General features: G+C 38.0%; 1 protein-coding gene across 1 annotated transcript in view; it reads left to right on the top strand.

The window, feature by feature from the left end:
• Positions 1–14,249, top strand: part of LOC135477543 (lysosomal cholesterol signaling protein-like) — a 34,205-nt gene extending 19,956 nt beyond the window's left edge. Inside the window, exons 5-15 of the mRNA XM_064757686.1 lie at positions 264–429; positions 1,517–1,672; positions 2,246–2,329; positions 2,697–2,905; positions 4,369–4,462; positions 4,926–5,250; positions 5,879–6,192; positions 7,322–7,417; positions 7,912–7,976; positions 12,354–12,494; positions 12,959–14,249. Of these exons, the coding sequence (XP_064613756.1) occupies positions 264–429; positions 1,517–1,672; positions 2,246–2,329; positions 2,697–2,905; positions 4,369–4,462; positions 4,926–5,250; positions 5,879–6,192; positions 7,322–7,417; positions 7,912–7,976; positions 12,354–12,494; positions 12,959–13,172 (1,864 nt within the window). The 3' untranslated portion in view covers positions 13,173–14,249. The remainder of the gene's footprint in view (positions 1–263; positions 430–1,516; positions 1,673–2,245; positions 2,330–2,696; positions 2,906–4,368; positions 4,463–4,925; positions 5,251–5,878; positions 6,193–7,321; positions 7,418–7,911; positions 7,977–12,353; positions 12,495–12,958) is intronic.
• The last annotated feature ends 8,861 nt before the right edge of the window (positions 14,250–23,110 follow it).

Genomic DNA, 23,110 nt, shown 5'->3' on the forward strand with positions numbered 1-23,110 from the left:
CCACTTACAGCCGGAAAGGAAGCCAGCATGATGCAAGCTTTTGGTACCAGATGTATATCTACGCAATCTTCTTCATTCGTATGTGGCAAGGTCTGCCAGTGGATAGTCGCAAGTTTTCCCCGAGGCTCAACCCAGTTTCTTCCTAAAACTCCAACCAAAATTACTAAATAAACAGATGTATATCTATATTCAGTATTGGTTATTAATTGTTTCGTGTGGTTGTAAGAATTCTGCTGTTTCATCAGAATGTTTTCTGTGTGCAGAATCTTGTTGCCGCTGATCACATGGGAGGTGGTCAGTGCCCTGCACTCCGGGGGAGTCAAAAATGAAACAATCTCGCTGAGTATGTATGGTTTTCTCTACGGCACATTCCCAACAGCACCTAGTGTCTTCCTCTACGCCAGCCAGTACGCCATTGCCACAGAGATTGTGAGTGCTTTGTTGTAAATGTTTATAAACTATGAAAAAAACACTGACTTGAAGTATGTGACGAATAATAGATCATCAAAGAGTATCTCGTTAATTAATTTGATTTTTGTTTTTAGAAATTTTTTAACGCTCTAATTCAGTTGCACCATTGCATTTAAGTTTTTAACCATCAAGTCTGATTGAAATACATGTGTTCTTGATAACATAACATTGTTTTTTAATATTTTAAACAATATCATGATGTATTTTGTATTAATCCCATATTCTTTGATATTCAAGTACAAGTAGATAGATTTGCCAGCATGTATTAAGGAGTCTTGCGATGAATTATTTGTAATCTTTAAACCTATAAGGACATATTTATCTCATAAAAAGATGTATTGAATTAACAGTTTATATTTACTGTTGTTGAGGACTATATTGATTCTTGTGGTCATGGTCATGGGTTTTCTTGATGTCTTCCCATTATGTGGGAAAGTTTGCCAGCAACCTGCGGGTGGTGGTGGGTTTCCCCCCGGGCTGTGCCTGGTTTCCACCCACCATAATGCTGTCTGCCGTCACTTAGGTGAAATATTCTTGAGTAAGACGTAAAACGCCAATCAAATTTATAAATAAATCTCGATGTCTGTCAGGTTTCTTTCCAACATGATAGTGGTTGTTGTCGTGTAAGTGAAATATGCTTTGATTAGTGAAAATCAACTGTTTACCAAAAATCTCCCATATAGCCTCTTTATACAAAACATTGAACAGGTTTTATTATAAAGGAACCTTAACTTCAACCACAGAGATATATTTACAGACCAAGTCAGTTTTTCAACTGAAATTTTCTCACCTTGAATGTTTCATCAATGCAGCGGACACCAGTGGACTTCATACTAGCATAGTCACGATACCTTTTGGCTCTTCTGTACACTATGCCGCGCCGATTTCCTTTCTAAGTGAAATATTCTGTGTAAAACTTAACTGCAATCAAATAAAAACAAATAAATACTTTGCTTCTTAAAACTAAAATGCCATGTATATAATCGAGAAAAAAAAAATCGAGAAGTCTTGGGAACCATCTGTGTTTTGAACCACGTATTTGTAGGTGGCCTCGGGTATGGTCGCATGTACATTTGTCGCTGCACCTCTCATGTTCATATCAGCCAAGATGATGACCCTGGTGGTGAGCTCAGAGACGGACTACAAAAGCGTTCTACTGGACACCTCGCTAGATGTCTCTATCGTCAGTATGATCGGCTGTGTGAGTAATGGCTCGTCGTCCCAAAGCTGTTCTCTTGTGCTGATTCCCACGAAGTTTTGACTTTGACTCAGAATTTGAAACATGATTTTAGAGCTTATTTTCAAGCCTTCTGAATTAAAATTTTTGACCACCTCATTATCAAGTTATTGTATGACGAATGTGTGAAAATTTCAACTTCTAAAAACCAAGAACTAATTATTGTGATAATGTTTTAAATTTTGACTTTATCAGAAATGTCAGGAATTGGCCCCTGGTCAAGACAGGGCTACATTCTAACACTATCATCGTCCAGTCAGACTAAGCTTTTGAAAATACTTCAACTTTTACTTGATCATTTGAATGATTTGCAGTGGAAATGGCTCATTTTTTTTCGTTTTTTGCCAAGACTACAGTGCAATTTCATTATTTACATGTAATGTTTTCGTTTCAAAATGTGAAAATAGTAAAAAAATCGAGATAAATTATACATGTAGAATGATTATAACTCTCTGGTTTCCTCTGGTCATAAGTGGGAAGTATGGTGTTATACAACATTCAAATAAATAAGTAAATTTGCTTTTTGTGTGGTTGCAGGTGTGGGTGGCTGGTGTGTTCATTCTGTCCAGGAAGTGGAGGCGTGTGCCTCATCAATTCACACTCTGTCTTATCTTCTCCCAGGTAAAATATTCACACAAATCGGTGGACTTTTCTCAAAGGTTCTACACTGTCAACTCGATATTTAAATTATTTGACAGTGTTCCTGACACAGCTCTCGTAGAAGATCTTAAGGCAATTAGCCTATATCATAAAACATAATTTTATACATTTCTATGTGTATATAAAATTTCCTAGATTATACGTTATATCAATGCGAGGTTTTCAAATATTCAGGTGGATAAATTGTTTTCAAAGTTGTGAACAGTTGTGAACAAGTTCTAAACATGTGAACAGGTTTATAAATAATTAGGTTGAAACGATTAAGAAATAGGTCAAAATGCCTGAAAAAAAGCTTGCAAGTAATTTCACTGGCTGTTTGTTGTTTCAGTTTTTGGCATGCCTGGGTATGGTCTTGTACCGGGCTCTGGATGCTGATGACACCTGGCAGCACTATGCCCAGTTTGTCGTCCTCCTGGTGGGCGTGCTGTCGTCACGCTGCTGGACAGCCATGATCGCCGTGGCAATATGCCTAGAGCGCGTCAAGAGCCTGTGTTATGTTTTGCGCGTCAGAGTCTGGATGGCTTTCTTCGGGTTTGGGTGAGTGGGAGTTGCCAGTTTCTGCCCGAAGAATCAATATGTTATCCCACCAGTTTTTCTCACCTGAATCTTTTTTTCCTGGAATGACTTACCTAATTATCTGAAGTTTAGTGGGAATAAGGAAATGACTTATACATCCCACCAGTTTTTCTCACCTGAATCTTTTTTCCTGGAATGACTTACTCACTTATCTGAAGTTTAGTGGGAATGAGGAAATGACTTATACATCCCACCAGTTTTTCTCACCTGAATCTTTTTTCCTGGAATGACTTACCTAATTATCTGAAGTTTAGTGGGAATGAGGAAATGACTTATACATCCCACCAGTTTTTCTCACCTGAATCTTTTTTCCTGGAATGACTTACTCACTTATCTGAAGTTTAGTGGGAATGAGGAAATGACTTATAAATCCCACCAGTTTTTCACACCTGAATCTTTTTTCCTGGAATGACTTACCTAATTGTCTGAAGTTTAGTGGGAATACTGAATGACGTATACATCCCACCAGTATTTCTCACCTGAATCTTTTTTCCTGAAATGACTTAGCTAATTGTCTGAAGTTTAGTGGGGACAAGGATATGACTTATACATCCCACCAGTTTTTCTCACCTGAATCTTTTTTTCTGGAATGACTTACCTAATTGTCCGAAGTTTAGTGGGAATACCGAATGACCTATACATCCCACCAGTTTTTCTCACCTGAATCCTTTTTTCCTGGAATGACTTACCTAATTATCTGAAGTTTAGTGGGAATGAGGAAATGACTTATAAATCCCACCAGTTTTTCTCACCTGAATCTTTTTTCCTGGAATGACTTACCTAATTGTCTGAAGTTTAGTGGGAATACTGAATGAAGTATACATCCCACCAGTATTTCTCACCTGAATCATTTTTCCTGAAATGACTTACCTAATTATCTGAAGTTTAGTGGGAACAAGGAAATGACTTATATATCCCACCAGTTTTTCTCACCTGAATCTTTTTTCCTGGAATGACTTACCTAATTATCTGAAGTTTAGTGGGAATAAGGAAATGACTTATACATCCCACCAGTTTTTCTCACCTGAATCTTTTTTCCTGGAATGACTTACCTAATTTTCTGAGGTTTAGTATACAAAAAGGCACTTTCAGAAGCTCACAATGACCTTATAATGCGGACTCCTTAAGTGGACCTGTCAGACGGATGAATCCAACCAACTGTGTCACTTGCAAAAAGCTAAACTTTAGGAGATATACAGTACATGATACATCATGATTTATTCTGATCAATCGGTTTTGTAAAGGTTGATTACTTTATTATTAGAAAAACTTAAAAAAGTATCATTTTCAGGCTTTTAGCAAGTGCATTTTTACATACTAAACTTGCAGGAAAGAAGTACAGTACATATAAGTGTAATTCGGGATGCCCGTGTAGGTATTGATTTTTTGCCTTGGCACATACTGTATTTCTGATTCGTTTACAGGGTTCCAATGATTAGTACTGGCATCCTGCTCATAGCTGCCAATAACCACACCAAGAATGAGATAGACCCATCCTTCCACTATGGAACAGACCAGGTATTTCTTTTCCTTTGTGAACCGAGCTGAATGTTTATTCACAAAATGTACAATGTATGTACAATGATAGAGTTTCTCATAAAAGGCAGGAATAAAGTCCGAGGGACTTGAACAGGGGTATAAACAGGGGAGACAACTCCGGCAGTACTCTTAGAATGCTAAGAATATTAAGATTTTAATCTGAATTCTGATGCCTTTGTGGAACTTGTGGACAAAACTCAAAAGAATATGTAAAACCAATAAAAAAATGATCTGTGAAATAGAAATCAGTCTTTCAAAGTTTGACGTAAGTGAAATTAAAATATTCACATCTAACTGTAAGTATCTAACAGGAAGTAACCTTTGTCTGTCTTCTTGGCGGGAGTATTGCTGTGGACATAATGATTGCATTGACAAAGATCATGTGACAAATAAGAAGAGCACGAGTTCTTATAAATTTAAAATTGTCATTTTTGTGTTCCAGACGATCCTGTCAGTGGTGATATTGTTGTTGTGTTTTGTGATCTGCGTCGTGTCGCTGGTGATTCACCAGAGGACTGAATGGCATGCAAAGCATCGCACGTTCTCCTGGGCCTCAGACGAAGAGGAACCCCTGTTCTCTAATGTCGACGAGACGATGTCATCTGGCCCCAATATGGCAGCCACAGAAGTCAACGGGGCCATCAACGGAGCTGTCAAGAGTGAGGTTGCCAAAGTGAAATCAGTGAAAGGCAAGAAGAGAGAGAAGGTCACGAACTGTCACAACTGTGAAAATAGTGAAGCCATTCGCTGTGGAGGAACAGGAGAAGGTAAAAACTAATCTGGTGGTGGTGGTGGTGTTTTTATGTGACAGTTAATATGGTGTTGTTGTTGTTTTTATGTGACAGTTAATGTGGTGTTGTTGTTGTTTTTCTGTGACTGTTAATATGGTGTTGTTGTTGTTTTTCTGTGACTGTTAATGTGGTGTTGTTGTTGTTCTGACTTTTCCTGCTTTGAAGTACTTTGTATCACATTGAAAAGTGTGAAATGCACCGCAGTCGAGTAAAATAATGTCCGATTAAGCAGTTCATGGCTATCTTCTACAGCTGGCACACTGTTGATCTTCAAATATCTTTAAAAAAGAATCAGATATTCCCAAAAGTTGTGATGTCCCGCCTTGACTGAGTGCTGTCTTGCACTCAAGAACTTTGTTAACTGAATCACCCGTCTCATATTAAATGTTGGGATGGTAAAAGTATGAGTGACCGAATGATGGTGAAACCAACGGAGAGACAGACAAAGCAACTTATCGTGCAGCTAAAAATTTAATAATCAACCTTACATGTATAATTAGCTGGTTTTTGTTTTGAATTATTCAAATATTTGAATATCTGTGGTCAGTGTTTAATTTGAACTTCAGTCGAGTTCGTTCAGACAAAGCTGTTGTGCATGTTACAGTTCAGAGTATAGAGGATATCATCCCGTTCCCTAAATCTCAGGACAGTCTGGGGTCATCCACGACCAGCAACAGTGCAGACAGCATGGAGTCCCTCCTGCATGAGGTGATAGATGATCACACCTGTGTCACGGCCTGCAATGATCAGCAGCGGCGTGAGTGTGAAGGTCTGCTGCGGCATTACACGGCTGTCAACGCGGAGAAGGAGGAGGAGCCGAAAGTGCTGACGAGGGAGGCGGAGCGTGAGAGTCAGGGAGACATGCAGCTGTCACGACACCTAATTCTGCTGTTACTGCTCTGTCTCTCCATGTTCATTGTAAGCCTTTGGCCCACCCTGGCCCAAAACAGGGCCTGTATTTATCAATTGTATTAAAGACTCAAAAATTTAAACTCAGCTACAGTTAAAATGTTCTGCTCTAGGAAGTATAAAATTTGCACACTCTTTCATGCAGGATATTGAACCAACGAAAATTTTGAGTTCTTCCCTGTTCTAATTTTGACTTTTTAAGCAGTTGCAACTTTTTTTGTGAGTCTTAAGATGCTTGATAAAACACTTGATATATGATGTCACAGATCTGTGGTGAGAGTATCTTAGTTAAAATGGACTGTGTTATTGATAATAACAAAGAAGTTGAGGCAACACCATGTAAATATGAACAGGCTTTTCACCCTCTTTGGATCTTTGTGTAGATCAAGTCATTTAAATCAAAGATCCATATTCCTTTTAAATTGCAAATTTTAAATTTTAAAAAAATTTTGCACATTTTTATCACTTGACAGTGAGTCTTTCAAAAGGCTTGTGAAACCGTTTACATTTACGTGGTGGTGCTTCGACTTTTTTATTGTTATCATTGACCATGAGTTTAAAGCAGTTTATAATATTGTGTCACTGTTTTCTACTAATGACAGTGAATTTTGGGTACTGAAATTCTTCAACCTTCAAAATATACTTGTTGTAAAGCCCTAAAATCTGCCGATCCAACCAATGTTATTTTGTCTCCAAAATCTAATAAAAAGTGTGCATACATTGCACTGAAAGTTGCTCTTTCATATGTGAAAGGGGCCTCCGTGGCTCAGTCGGTTAAAGCGCTAGCGCAGCGTAATGACCCAGGAGTCTCTCACCAATGCGGTCGCTGTGAGTTCAAGTCCAGCTCATGCTGGCTTCCTCTCCGGCCATACGTGAGAAGGCCTGTTAGCAACCTGCGGATGGTCGTGGGTTTCCCCCGGGCTGCGCCCGGTTTCCACCCACCATAATGCTGGCCGCCGTCGTATAAGTGGAATATTCTTGAGTACGGCGTAAAACACCAATCAAAAAAAAAAAAAAAAAAAATCATATGCGAAAAGGTTGAAGAATAAGGGTAACATGGAATTATACATGCAAGTCATCAGTGAGGGGGTGAAATTGGAGGGGTAGTACATGTACCTGTACTGTTTCTGATGACCAGGGTCTATTTCTGTGTGTGTGGAGATTGTTTAACAAGGAGACTTCTGGCATCTACGTGGAGATTGAATTCATCGACGGGGTCTTCAACTATGGACAGGTACCATGGACAAGTGTGATTTTCAACATCCAGCTTGTTTTCACAGATAGTTAGCTCTGATACAGGATCACTTCATGTGCTGTTTAATTTCAAATTTTAATCAGGATATAGAAACAGAATCCTGATGTAAGAATTCAGAAAAAAAAACTTCTTCTAAAGGGCTGTAAAGTTTTAACCATCAAATCTCATCGTTACAGCAACCCTGCAATACATCAATCTGACAATGGAGTCGTCAAATCTTAGCTCTTTCTCCCTTTTTTAACAAATACAGTCATCAACTTTATAGAAATGTATGATTGGATGTATGTGGGAGTCTATAAAAGGGTAGTGCCCAGGGATTGTCTCCTTGTAAAGCTTTTATAGCTGAAACTGAAGGATTTGCCTGAATATATCTAATGTTTCTCTGCTTTAAAATACAGACTTTGATGTTTTGAGTCTTCATACATGTATTTGTGCACCACATGCTTAAACTTCTACCGTTTTTCCATTTTCAGGGCTTCCTACTCTTTGCGTTGTTTGGCTTGGACTCTCAACTTATTGTGGTACCATTTGTCAAAAGGTGAGTAGTATACTATGGTACAGTCAGTTGACAGACAGGTGGTTGTATATGGACTTATCGCATACAATGGTTGCTGGTTGAATGCCTGAGACTGTTTTGGGGTTGTTGGATTTTTTTGTGTCAGCTGTGGTAAATAGGGTAAAGGATTAAGCTGTGTTTCATGAAATTTGGAACATTCGGTTGAAATTGCATGGCCTTTTTTTTTTTTCCATCTTGGTTGAATTCCACGATTTTGAGTGATAAATGGCAGCATGGGATATGGCATTGCGTCAAATGACAGGAGGGGATATTACGGCATTGTTACTTGCTGTCTTAATGTGAAGGATCCCAAATGTCAGCATTGATAGGCATGTTAGTAAAGGGTTAGATTAAGCCAGGGATACAGTGGGGAAAATTGGTGGCTGAAAACCAGCTTGGACCTTTATACTGGTGAAAAAAGGCGACCTAAACTAAACCTGTTTGAATTAAGACAGCTTTTTCGCATCCACCGGTTTTAGTGCCCAAAGATAGAATAGCTCGGGTTTTTGTCCACAATTTTCGTCATTGTAAATGCAAAACAGAATTTGGGGACTCAGGTGCATACTGTTTGACGATGTGACAGGTGCAAGTTTGCTGTGTCTTGGGAGTTGTTATGTACCATGGTAACCAATTTGATACGGTGTTCAGAGCTATGCATTCTGTGGTGTCTGATCACATAATTTATGTGCATTGCTGTAAGGCTGTGAGGGAAGGTTTAAATCTGCATAAGACGTATGAATTTTCATTCTGACGTACATGAAGTTTATGGGATGAAGGTTTATAGGAGCTGACAAGTCTAGAGGTTGCATGAATCAAGGTGCTGGTACATGTAGATTATACAGTCGTACTATTAATTTAAGAATGATTTATCTCCCTTGATATACTTAAGCAGTAAATTATCGCATATGTCAGAACTTCACATCGTAACCATTTTCTTATATCTTCAATCATCAGCTTAACTAATGTTCTAATTCTGCGATGCTCAGTTCAACTTTTGCCCTTTAATATCTGGCGCTACATCCATCTACATTTTGGTTTCTTTTTTAACACATGTATAGCATTTGTTTGGTTGTTTTCGTTTGATGTTGTATTTTTCTCGTGTAACACTGTAACTGTTTTCTACCTATTAGCCTGGCTTGGGCTAAGACCAGATGGCTGCTGTTAAGATACCTCAGGTAACAGTTTATCAGATTTGTCCCATCCCATGGACCTGGTACAGTCAATCTGCATGATGTCACCTACATTTACATCTATAACTCGTACTCAATGTCATGAAGTTTTGTTTTTTTCTTTCAATATATCGTATCTATTTTCATTTTTTTATGTATATATATTTTTTTACGTGCACTATTTCTTCAACCTTTTCGCGTATGAAAGAGCATATTTCCGTGTAATTTATTGCTCATTTTAAATATGATTTTAGAGACAAAACTACACTGGTTGGATTGACCAATTTCAAGGCTGCACAACAAATATAGTTTTATCAGTCAACACAGAATAATGCAGTCAGAATATGCTTGAATAAAAACCTTACAAACATGCGAAAAGGTTGAAGAATTATGGTATATATATTTTTCACTATAATTTTCCTTTAAATACATTGTGTTTACTTTTATTTTTTATATGTAATTTTTTATTATAATATGAGTACTTTTTTTATTTTATTTTTTAAATTTTATTTGTTTGATAACCCTTTTCACAAAGCAGATCTCCAGTTTCATTCCTGTCACCTGGATCACTCCAGAGTTATCTTCCACCAAGCAACTGTCCAATAAAAGGAATCCCACTTCTAAAATGTTGTGTCAACAACTACAGTGTTCAAGAAAAGTGAAATTTTTGGGAGTGAAATCTGTGAAAACAGGCAGGAATTTTGCTGTTTAAGATTGACTTTGTGAAATGGTTTATGGGAAGGGTATGTTTTTTTATGAACAGGTGTATATGGGTTATGTGGTATTTTGTTGTGTTTTGTTGGGTTGTCTAAATCCTGATATAAATTATTCATGTATTACAGTTATTGGCGTGCCTGTACGAAGTACAGGCATAGCTTATGTCGTACCGTGAGCGTCGGTTTCGGCGTCAGGGTCTAATAACAGGGAAAGTAATGTAAACAAATTATTAGGGGTGGTATTTTAAAAAGTACTACCGGTATTGAGATCAGGGTTTGCAGATATGTAGTGCACAATGACACGACAGGGATATTCCATCGTTGCTTGAGTGTGTGCATATTAAATACCGTAAATTACTGAATTGCTGACTGTGCATTGTGTATTAGAATAAATGTTAAGCAAAGTGTTAGGGGTGGTATCTTAAATAGCGCTGCACATATAGAGCTCAGAATTTGCGCACATGTAGGACACGATAGCATGAGAGGGATATTCCATTGTTGATTCAGTGTGTACATATTAAATATCGTAAAGTATTAAATTCCTGACTTAGTGTATTGCGTATTAGAAACCACGGGTAAACAAAATGTTTTGGGTTGTATCTTAAAAAGTACACCATGTAGTGATCGGAAGTTTTATGTTATATAAAGCATAATAACACATGGGAGATGTTCCATCGCTGATCTGTGTGCATATTGATTACCGTAAATTACCAAATTCACGATTTTAGTACATTATGTATTGAGCTGAAGTTTTGCATTCATGTGTCTCTACAGGCAAGCTCTTCAGTAGCCTTGCCACCATTTCTAAGTTTTCGATATATTCACATTGACAAAATACTTGAGACAGTGTACACGTGCATGCGGGCTTACAGTTATAAGTATGTATTGTTGTTTGTATGTGCATGTGTTATGTGCAGCTACGCTATTGCTGCCGTGGTGTGCATTTCTGGAACAGTTCATCAGTCACTTGTCAAAGATCGCTGTTTTACCCCAGGTGCTGTGGTCTCCTCCACCCACAAAAATGACCGCCGCCCTGTGAGCGAAACATTAAACATAGCATTAAACAGCCATCGTATAAATAAACAAATGTATTGCTTAGTGTCTGATGTATATAACATAAAGGTCAATTTTAAAAACTCAGAAGCACAGCGCAATGACCCAGGGGCCTCTCACCCATGTGGTCGCTGTAGGTTAAAGTCCAGCTCATCCTGGCTTCCACCCCTTCCATACTTGGAAAGGTCTGAAGCAGCTTGCCAATTATCGTGGGTTTTGCCTGGGCTCTGTCCGGTTTCCTTCCACCATAATTCTTGAATATGGTGTAAAACACCGTTGAAATAAATGAGTAAATGAAATGAGCGTGAATATCGTCTTATCTTATCTCAGACAATATCTCACAACCATTGTTTGATGGAAGGGGAATCTTTCTGGAATGCACTTGGCTGGTTAAGGAGTGTAGATTTTCAGGTGCATAACTACAATCGCCACGATATGGCTGAAATATTGCCGATGTGGCGTTAAGCCATAATCATTCTTTCATTCATAACTACAATAACCCTGACATATATGCAATAATCTTATACTCTGGCATGAGTCATACATGTATGATGCCCCTAATTTACGTACAAATCATCCTTGCATACATACAAGCCATCCTTGCATAAATACAAGCCATCCTTGCATACATACAAGCCATCCTTGCATACATACAAGCCATCCTTGCATAAATACAAGCCATCCTTGCATAAATACAAGCCATCCTTGCATACATACAAACCATCCTTGCATGTCCTGGCCAAAAATGAATTACATGTATAAGACTACAGGAGATTGTTTTCAAGGTAAAGGGGCCTGTTGCACAAAGCCATTTTAGGCTAAATCCTGAAATTATGATCATTACAAAACAAAATATTTGAAGCTGGATGCTTAAATGTGCCTGAAATTGAACCACCACACCGTAGAGTGAGTGCTTGGGGTTTAACACCGAACTTGGCAATTTTTCAGTTATATGACTATGAAGGAGGTCCTAGAGTGTATATAATGTTGCTCCTTGTTGCTGGACATATTTCCATCGCTCTTTTATCTAGTGCTGCTTCACTGGGACAACTTACCGAAGGCAAGTAAGCCGCCCCGCCCGTCATACTGATATGGGTCAACCAGTCGTTGCGCTATCCCCTTAAGTTACAACTTTTTTAAGTCTTAGGTGTGACCCGACCCAGGATTGATCCTGGATCTACACCCCCCCGATGTGGATGCTCTACCGACTGAGCCATCAAGACCACACCATAGAATCAGTTGTCAAAATTTTTATCGATATGATGTACACATTGTGTAAACGGTACATGCATTTAAGAATTTTGGACAGTTTTGGGGTAAAATACTAACAGATTTGTGTCACATGTATAAAGTGGACTGTGTACATATGTTGCTTAGTGGCCAAATTAACCAGTGCCATTGTTATCTCCCTTACTCACCAGGTGGCGTCGTATGATGTACGGTGTAGAGGTCGTGACCTTGCCAAAGAGCTCAGATCTGGATGAGGAGACCAAGCACGTGTGTGATCAGTTCGTGAGATACCATAAAGAAAATTGTAAGAAAGAGATAGTCCAGGATCTCAGGTAAGGCCAGCGCACGATCACACTGCACTTGCACAGTATATTTGATTTGACCTCAAGAAACAAAGAAAAAGAAAAAATTAACAGTTCTTAGCTTAAATATCATTTACTATAGTGTGGATTGACTGGGTTGGTGATTATTTTTTTTACAATGAAGAATTTCAGAATGATAGATTCTTTCCTGTAAACATTTTGCTCTCTGAAAATCCTGAGGTATTAACTGAGATGCGCTGGTACAATATGGATTGACTGGGTATGTACTTATTTTTTTGCAGTGGAGAATTTCAGATTCTTTCCTATAAAAGCAGAAGTCGTTAGCTTGTATTATCTTTTGATACCATGTGGATTGACTTGATTTATACTTATTTGTCGCAAAAAAGCAATTTCAGATTCTGTCTTACAAGTGTATAAACAATTTGCTGTGTGAAAAGCCTTAAGTATTAACTGTGATGCGTTGTGATTAACAGGTACCGGCTGAGAGTGTACAAGAACGTATTTTCTGGGACGGACTTGTGTGAATGGCTGATGGAGGCGGGTCTTGTACAGGATCGAGGTGAGGCGCTGACGTACGGACGGAAACTCTTGATGGGCGGCGTCATCCGACACGTCAAGAACGAACATCATTTCCATGATATGCCGTATTTTTACACCTTTGTGGAAGGTGAAGGGGGTGATAGGTAGTCAAGAGCGTTTAGCCATGACGGTTTTACAGACTGAAATCTAAAACCTATGACTGGTTTTTGAGTGAATTTGTGCAATTGGCTGGTTCATTTATAAATACCAGGTGGCTAGTGATGTGTTGTACTGGAGCAGGACTTCCATGTGCATAGCGAACAAACAGACTCAGATTTATAGTGGATGGAGTTTTCACAGGTTATAACAGGTGATTTACTACCTTGTAGCTTTGCGCATTGTGAAATGCGTAAAAGTTGTTTGCTTTGCATATTGGTCAACAAAACGACTTCAACCAATAGTTGTTAAGAATGTATTTTGAAAGAGCCAGCATAGAGAGCTGAATTGTTACTGTTTGTTATTGAGTGGAGTTCATGTGTATTTGGACACAACAATGTAATTCCATCCTTGGTTTGAATAACAGGTTAACATGAGGTGAACCTATGATTTTCATGCTACTTCCATCTGCAATAAATGTAGATCACACAAGGATTTGAACTCCACAGCTGAAGTCCAGCACTGTGCCAGCTGTGCTAAATGGAGATTCCCACCAGCTACTACTGTGGTGGCCTGAGCACTGGAAAGATGTTCTCATTACACAGCAAATCTTCCTTGGGTTTTCTTGTGGCAGGACTGGTTATGGCGCTGCCTCACTAAAGCACTGCGCTGAAAAAGATCGCCATGAGGCACTATATCTAGTTGCTAGTCATGGGTGTGCTGATGTTTGTACATGCTGAGATCAGGCTGTATACTCAGGTCTATGCTGACAGATTGATGTCATTTTGTAATAACCATGGCAGTTTGTAATAATCATGTCAGTGTGTAATAATCATGTCAGTGTGTAATAACCATGCCAGTTTGTAATAACCATGTCATTTTGTAATAACCATGGCGGTTTGGTGTGTATTTGATGGAATGATGTCCATTTGTTTATTAGAATCATGTTTTTTCTGAACAGAGATGCGTCTAGAATGTGATAAATTGTTTATGATCTCATCCAGTAAACCTTACCAAGAAAATTTCATATATTTGTTAAAATTGAGTGGAGTTCAATAGCATTTTTTGTTATGCTCACAGGAGTGAGCAGTTTCTCCGAGTCCTTGACAGTTTCCGGGCATAAGAAAGAGGAATTCCAGGGTATATATAGAAATTTGGTTGCTTTCCAAGGTTACCAATAGGATAAAAATCTTGATAAAGTTCATTAAATTTCCCATAGTTCATAGTTCAGCATATACAGTGTTTGTTCTCAACAAAACTAAAAGGCAAAAACCACTCTAATATGAAGTATACTGTAATTCTTCAATCTTTTCACCTGTTTGCTAGGTATTTATGCAAGCATATTCTGAAGGCATTATTCTGTGTAGACTGATAAAATTATACTTTTTGTGATGCCCTGAAAGTGGCCAATCCAGCTACATGTAGTATAGTTTTGTCTCCAAAATCAACTTAAAAATCTGCAGAAATTGCACTGAAAGTTGATCTTTCATATGCAAAATAGTTGAGGATTTAGATGTACATGTAGGGTATATCATATGAAAGACTTAAAAACTCTCCAGGAAAATGGTTAGATTTATTTTCTTTTCCAATTTTTCTAACCAAGTAAAATTGTGTTAATAGATGAGATTCTGTGGTGGTCTGTTGTGACCTAGAAGGTATCAATTACATCACGTTTATACTTTTTGCCTGAAATAATTCGTTTTGAAGTCAAATCAGCGAATGCATTCATAGATCTATATGTATATACTTTCTAATGATTAAATGTAGCAGTCTAATGTGTTTTATCAAGCAAAAAGCTTACTTGATGTTACTGGTTCTATTGTGGTCAGAAAGGGCCACCATAGAATAAAACATTCAAATGCATTTTACTTTACTAGTATTTTCTTTACCTTTAAGGCAAACACATTATATGTATGAGTATTTAGCTAAACACTGAACCAGCATGGTAGTTTCTGAAGACTTTGTTGCTTCGGTAAAATTATATTTCCACTGCAAAACTGTCCATGTGACTTTTACTGATGGCATTATAGGAATTAGGAACAGTCCATGATAACTAAACACAGTGGATACCAAAAGATAACATATCTAAGCTATTGTAAAACATGGAGAGATCAGCCCTTTTTAGTATGATGCTACAAATTTTGAAATCCCTACTTTGAGAAGTTTCTCTAGAATTTGAGATGTTATGTACAGTACCTGTACAGGTAGATTCTAATTTACCAAATTATATGCATTTACATGTATGTATATATGTTAACCAATTAGAGATGCTATGTTGTTGTTGTTGTGAATAATCTTGTTTATTTTTGGAGAATTTGTCCGCAATTAGTATATCATGAGTCATGGTTGTATAGTGTCATCCATTAGACATTCGAGATGCGGGTTCTGAGTGTGGGTACCAGTGCACTGTACAATTTAGCGTGGTCCAGTTATGCTTATAATGACGTGCCTTTCCATATGCACTTGTTGTAAATGCCTTCACAATCCGATTACATGTAACAGTACGTCATTTTCTCCTCTGGAGAGTGCTCCCACATGTCACAGAGTAAAATATGTGATTTGTGCATGGTTTTAATGTTTTTGTTACATGATCAAATGTTCTTGCTTCCAGCTACGCTATTCTCTCCATGACGCAGAATTTGTTAAGACTTTGCACGGCTGGAATGAGAGAGTACCAGCTACTTGTATTAAGCTTGTAGGTATGTGAGAGTGTCACTTGTAACTGTTCTCAAATCTGTTGTTTCACAAATGGCCAGTATTTTGCCTGCAAATGCCACTGTTTTGTATACTACCCTGGATGTGAGCTCTGTGTAAAAGGCTCTGAATTCTGTCAGATATGCTAAATAAAAGTCAAAAGCACTGAACTTCTAGAGCTATTTTGCAAGCAGTTTGAAAAGGTGTATGAGATTTGTTCTTCATGTGACGAGTTCAAATCTTTTACTTAACAACAAGGCTTATTTCGACACTTTTTTTAAAAAGTATGGTATTAACCTTGTCTATCTATAGTGAGACATGTTGAATTGATGAAACCAACGAAGGCAAATTAATCTCAGTACTAAAATTATACTGTCAGAAAAAAAAAAAAAACAGCGGATGATATTCACTATAAATGAATCATGATTTTTCAGTATCTCTAATTGGATAAACAGACAATTGATGTAGAGGATGGTGTATGGACAAGTTTTAGTGGTGATAGTATCAGTCAACTTACCAACAGCACGTGAACCGAGTGACAAGTTTGAGTGCAAAGCAGAGTCACGTGCATATAATGCAAGACACCCACAGGGCAATGGTGTGTTTTGACGGCTGGTGAACAACCCAACATGATAGTGTGTGGAAAGTATTACATGAACGTAGTTTTTCATGTGCATTGTACATTTGGTAATGTTTTGTGGTGAAATAGAACTCCATGCAGAAATCCATGTGAATGTGTACACTATATTTATTTATTTATTTGATTGGTGTTATACGCCGTATTCAAAACTATTTCACTTATGCGACAGCGGCCAGCATTATGCTGGGAGGAAACCGAGCACAGCCTGGGAAAAACCCACAACCATCCGCAGGTTGCCGCCAGACCTTGCCACATACGGCCGGAGAGGAAGCCAGCATGAGCTGGACTTGAGCTCACAGCGACCGCATTGGTGAGAGGCTTCTGGGTCATTACGCTGCTCTAGTGCACTAACCAACTGAGCTACAGAGGACCCTGTACACTGTATAGAAAATGTTGCATATATATATATATATATATATATATATATATGTATAAATGTAGAATGTCTATTTACACTATCATAATTAATTTACTTTATTATATAACATGTACAAGTACATGCAAATAACTTCATGAAAGAAAAATTGTTGACAGGCATGTGTATCTATTGTGTTTATTTAAGTATAATTCTCCTGTATCTTTGTAATGTGTAATAAACATGTGATCTGTACTCACTGTGATTTGTGAACATACACGCCCCTGTATTGTTGTATACCCTAATATTTCAACCTTTGTGAAACAGCCTCTGTAACCAATATTTTGAAACATTCTGTGAGAACTATGGGGCGTAGAGAAATAATTTGCACAGTTTTATGAAGCTTGCATCTTCAACAAGACAAAGAAATCATTTTTAGCATCATATTTATAATAATTATATGCATAAATTCCACTTTAAAAGTGATTTAGTGGTTGAAAAGGTTTAAGATTACACAGTATATTGTGTAATTCTTGTCGACGGATTATTGTGGGAATATTCAAGCAGACTAAAGTCTAATTTTAGACCAAAGCAAGGATAGATAGGGGGAAAAGAAAAACACTTTTGTTGTAAGCACCTTCCTAAACTCCGTTTAATAACATTTATATAAGTATTGACAAAGGTAAATCTTATTATCATCTTTATACCAAACTTGTATCTGCACTTTCAAAGGTCTGAATATTTTGTGGGTCAAAAACAAAAGAGAAATTTTAAGTCCTAATTGTTAAAGAAGTATGATGAAATTGGATTAATGGATGCCAGATCATTAATGAAATCCTAATATTCACCTTGTAAAATACATCTTTAATATTTTCGCTCTGAATATGAATAATTAAGGTCTTGTTTTTAGCACGAAAAAAAAATTGTCATGGCTTTTCCTTGTAAATGCTATCAGTCTTCAACTGTAAATCATTATTTCCAACATAGAAATAAAAGATGAAAGGGATTTTTCAAGATTTATGAAATTGGCTGAAGATTTCAATTCTGGGGTCTATTTAGTATTATATAGTAGGCCTGCTTGTGTATGGAGAGGGGTTGGGTTGTATGTAGATTTCACATTCCATGGCAGTAAATACATAAATTAGCTGTCTGATACGCAGGAGATTAGTGCTTCTAGGGCTGGGCATTTTTGTTGTGTGACGGTTACTTTGATGTGAACACATATGTATGCTCAGAAATGGTCTAAGTGTGCAATTTGATGTGTGTTCCATGCTCTGATTTTGGATGCACATGTATCATAGTACTTTAAGATTTCCCTTGTAATAAAATCAATTGTGGATGTCATAATATAAAAATACTGTTCAAAGCAACTGATTTTTGGGAAGTTTTTCTTGCATTCTTAGATTTACAGAGTACTATAGTTCTTCAACATAGTGAATGTGTGTGAGATGCTTGTTCATTTATTATCAGGCGAAGACTGATAAAATTATACCTCAGGTGAAGCCGTGAAATTGGCCAACCCAATGAGTGTAGTTTGTCTCTAAAATCAAATGAAAAAAGTGAATGTCACACAGAATGTGATTCTTTGATATGCGAAAAGGCTGACTTCAGGTAGTGTGTTTTCATTGGCCTATCATGACTTGTACAAGGAAAATCTCTACTGCAGACAGGCCTCTAACCAGTTAGATCTTGTGTTCATTTCCAGCTCAGACCGGCCCTGATAGCACTGTTTTTTAGAGCGTCTGCTTCGCGAGCTTTAGATCCAGGGTCAATCCTGGGTCGAGTCACACCTAAGACCTTAAAAAGAGGGTTGTAACTTCCTCGCTTGGTGTTCAGCATGAAGAGGATAGTGCAACGACTGGTTGACCAGTATCAGTATAATGGCTCAGGTGGGGAATCTTACTTGCCTTCGTTAAGGCGTCTCAGTGATGCAGCACTAGATAAAAGAGTGGTGGATATCCGTCCTGCAACAAGGAGGCACTTCAATTGACTGCAAAATTGTTAAGTACGACGTTAAACCCCAAGCACTCTCATTCACTCAATCATTTCAAGCTCCCTGTCTGGGGCCTCTGCAGCCATTTCGGGCTGAAGTCCTACACTTAAATCAACGTCACAAAACCGAATATTTGACTGATTCATTTGATTGATGTTTATGCAGTACTCGAGAATAGTTTACTTACATGACAGGGGCCAGAAATACGGTGGGGGCTGAATATTTGAAGCTAAATGCTAATACTTGGCTAAAAATTGTATTACCACAGATTAGATTTAACTAAATTTTATCGTTTTGTTCCACATATTTATGAGTTTAATCCAGATTACAGTTGTAGGCTAAACCCCCAAATCACTTTGTGAAACGGGTCCCAGAAGGTTTGCTGCAGACAGCACCTGGGAAAAGGTCAAGGTTTCCCCTGTTATCTGCCTGGTTTCCTCCATTCCTAATTATGTTTACAGGGATGAGACGGACACTGGGATGAAAAAGAAGAAATTATACATCATACTCATAATTTTAATATTTTTAGCAATTCTGAATTAAACTGAACATTTTTCTGATGCATTTTTCGTATAAATAGAAGAAGTCCTCCAAAAAGAGGACAAATCTCATGTCGGCTGATGTTGTTGAGCCTTGAGCGCAGATGAAAACCCCAATTCAGATGGTGAAGGTTAAAGGACAGCATAATTGTCCATGTCCTGAACAGAAATATTCTTGGATATGTTGCAATATTCTTTTACTACAATATCAATGGATTTTGACGGCAAGATTCAGTGCTTACGGTCCAAGTCTTAGTGGAAACCATGAACATGTATGTACATGTATTCCCAAAGCTACTGGCCAAGTACGTAGATGTTCATTAATTTCATAACACAATAACACAATATCCAAAAATTTTTCGCGGCCTCCGTGGCTCATTTTGTTAGTGCGCTAGTGTATTGTAATGATCTAGGAGCCTCTCAACAATGCGGTCGATGTGAGTTCAAGTCCAGTTCATGCTGGCTTCCTTTCCGACTGTGCGTGGGAAGGCCTGTCAGCAACCTGCGGATGGTTGTGGGTTCCCCCCGGCTCTGCCCGGCTTCCTCCCACCATAGTGCTGCCCGCCGACGTATAAGTGAAATATTCTTGAGTATGGCGTCATAAACCAATTAAATGAATAAATAAACAAGAATTGTTAAAAAAGTGGCAGTCAGTCACTTTAATACAATGGCAGTCAGTTTTGGCAGTCAGTCACTTTAATACAATGGCAGTCAGTTTTATGGGTGGAGAAACCGGAGTGCCACAAGTAAACCATCAACCTTTTGTAATCAAGTTTCTAATAAACTTTCCCATACTTTTTCATACAGATAAGCACACCATATTGGTTGAAGACAAGTGGTCATCAATAAACGTTAAGCCTGTGCAAATGGCTGCACAAGCATAATCTGCCTATAGTCATTAAGGCTATATAAACAGTCAAGAGCTCCATATGCTTCATACATGAACATACGTATAAGATTGGCAGCAGACTTAAACATCTAATGTTAAACCCCAAGCACTCACTCACTCACTTAATCATCTATAAATATGTCGACTGATAGATGCACTCAAACAGAATGCCTTGTTGATCAGAGGCTAAGGGTCTACCTTGTACAAGACAACAAATGCATGTAATCACAGCTTACTCAGAAATATTGTAATAATAATGTATTTATTATCAATTTTCGCCTGTACATATGCATGTTTTTTTTTTATTACAGAATACTCCAAAATGGGAAGAAATACAAGTGGATTTTTCTCAAGTAAAACCCACCACAGCACTTGACTGGTTTGTGAAAAGTTCTTCAGCGTGACATTCCCCAGATGTCGCAGAGCCACACAACTCCAAAGTCGTAGAGCCCCACAACACCAGAGTCACAAACCACACGACTGTAGTGTTGCAGAGCCACATAACACCTGAGTTGCACAGCCACACAACACCCGAGTTGCACAGCCACACAACACCCGAGTTGCACGGCCACTCGCAGTCGCCAGAACCTCAAGCTGCGGAATACAAATTACTTTACACCAATATAAATTATGCAAATACAAGGTAAGAAATTCTGCATCCATTTACACAGAATATATCGCAAAGATACTGTATACAACAGATAAGTATTGGTCTTAGGTCAGCGCAAACTGTCACAGGAAAAGCACACACCTGTCTTTTTTCAAAACTACAGGTGAGACAAAATGATCACGGACCTCGCTAAGGTACTACAAACTATCATGTCCACTTTTACACCTGTTGGTAGCTCTCACCCATAGTATAGTAAGAATGAATCTAATATAAACAACAAAGTGAAAAAAAAAGACCAACAAAAAAACGAAAGATATACATGGACATATATGCACTGTACTTCAGCACTGATCATCTGGGAACCATTCACACAGATCACAACATTTTGTCCAATAACACATTGATACACTGTCCTTTTCACATACAGCCCAATCTACAAACATGTGGTTCACATGTGTTATTTCTACTCATAACCTGGTGAAAACTGTGTCAGAGCTTGGGTCTGTCTATCTCTGTCAGCAATATTACAGAAAAGGTTAGCTTAAAGTTTCTGCGAATCTCAGGGCCCCAGGGCTAGGCTCCAAGCCATTACATGTTGGTGGTGACTCGAATCTGGATTCGGATCCAGTTTTTTCCCTATCAAACAATTCTACACCACTGCCAGATAAGACACAAATAGATATTCTTCTTTAATCTTGTAATGAAGCCTAGCAGAGTGTTCTCCCTTTGTTTAGTATCCTTATTTTGTCAATGTTAGCCTCACTTAGTTGGGGAATTTGTACTTTGCGGAGCTGTTGTCACATTTGTAGAGCACTTTCTGTTTTTTTTCTTTTTTAACAATCATTCAAAACCATATCTGAAACACAGATTTTCTTTTTTGGGCATTTTTTCCCCTTTGGATCAAAACGTTGGTACCCGAGATGCACTCCCCTAAAATAGTAAACATTATAATCAATTTTCAACAATACGTTTTATGTCCTAACGATAGGTAAATATGACTGTAGCATCTGTAACGACCTGCGTACCTGGGATAAGTGCTTGTACACGTAACACAAAAGCTAACAGAAAGGAGAGGATCACATCATATCTTGACATACCACACCCACATTACAAACTGAAAGACATTCACATATAAATGTATCTAATGCTGGAAATCAAAATATTCACTGTCAATCATTCACTCATATAGACTTGCAGTAGAACAGTTACATGTTCGATGTCTTGTACATGTATAAACACTCCTGTATCATAATATATTAAAAAATAAAGGAATGTCCATTTTAATTTTGGACAAAATCACCTTCGAGTCAGAACTTTTCATCAAGATATCGAGGAAGTTACAAAAGACAATTTGCAAGATCAATCTTTCCATGTACAACATGATTGCCTTTTATAGTACAATTTTCACTGCACGTAATTCATGAAACTTCCACACAGACTTGCCGTGGAGACCCAGTTCCAAAAAGCTTACATAAAATTACATGTACATCTGATGGCACTGCGGGCATGGCATGTCTTATCCATAGGGTTAATGTGCACAGGATTGTACACAGGTCAATGCACTGTTTGGTCACACTTCATACATGTGCGATTATAGCAATGCTACACAGTTTATTACTTTCCCCATGGTAAATGAACATAAATGTGCATGTATGTTGTTGCGTGCACACAATATATTTGCTCTTCCACGCACATGTACATTTGTAGTTAACATTTACATAATGCTGTAACACTCTGTACCGCTCTGTCAGTGCTCACTCAACGCCACATGTAGACACTGTCAAATGGGATCTTGCACATGACGACGACGGCAGCATTAAATCTTGGTATAAATGTACACTACTGAAATGTGAAGTGAAAGGGGTACTAAAAGATTTTAATATTTCGTGATCGAGTGATTCAGGCTTTAAATGTTCAATCTTACTGTCATTCTTCTACCGTTTCGCATGTTTACAAAGGGTTTATTCAAGTCTATCCTGAAGACATTTTTCTGTGTTGACCCTAGGCCCTGAAACTAGCCAATCCAAACAATGTAGTTTTGCATCCATAATGAAATTAATTATGTGCAAAAATTGCACTCAAAGTTACTCATTTATATTTGAAAAAGGTTGAGGAATTTGGAGTCAGGATTTTAGCTCCCAACGAAAGTGTAATTTTCCAGCTATCTTATATACCAAATGTGAGGCCAATTCCTCGAAGCCATTTCTGACTTTAGTCATAAGTGGAAATG

Source organism: Liolophura sinensis, chromosome 11, assembly GCF_032854445.1.
Source record: "Liolophura sinensis isolate JHLJ2023 chromosome 11, CUHK_Ljap_v2, whole genome shotgun sequence".
In the NCBI taxonomy this organism is placed as follows: Eukaryota; Metazoa; Mollusca; class Polyplacophora; order Chitonida; family Chitonidae; genus Liolophura; species Liolophura sinensis.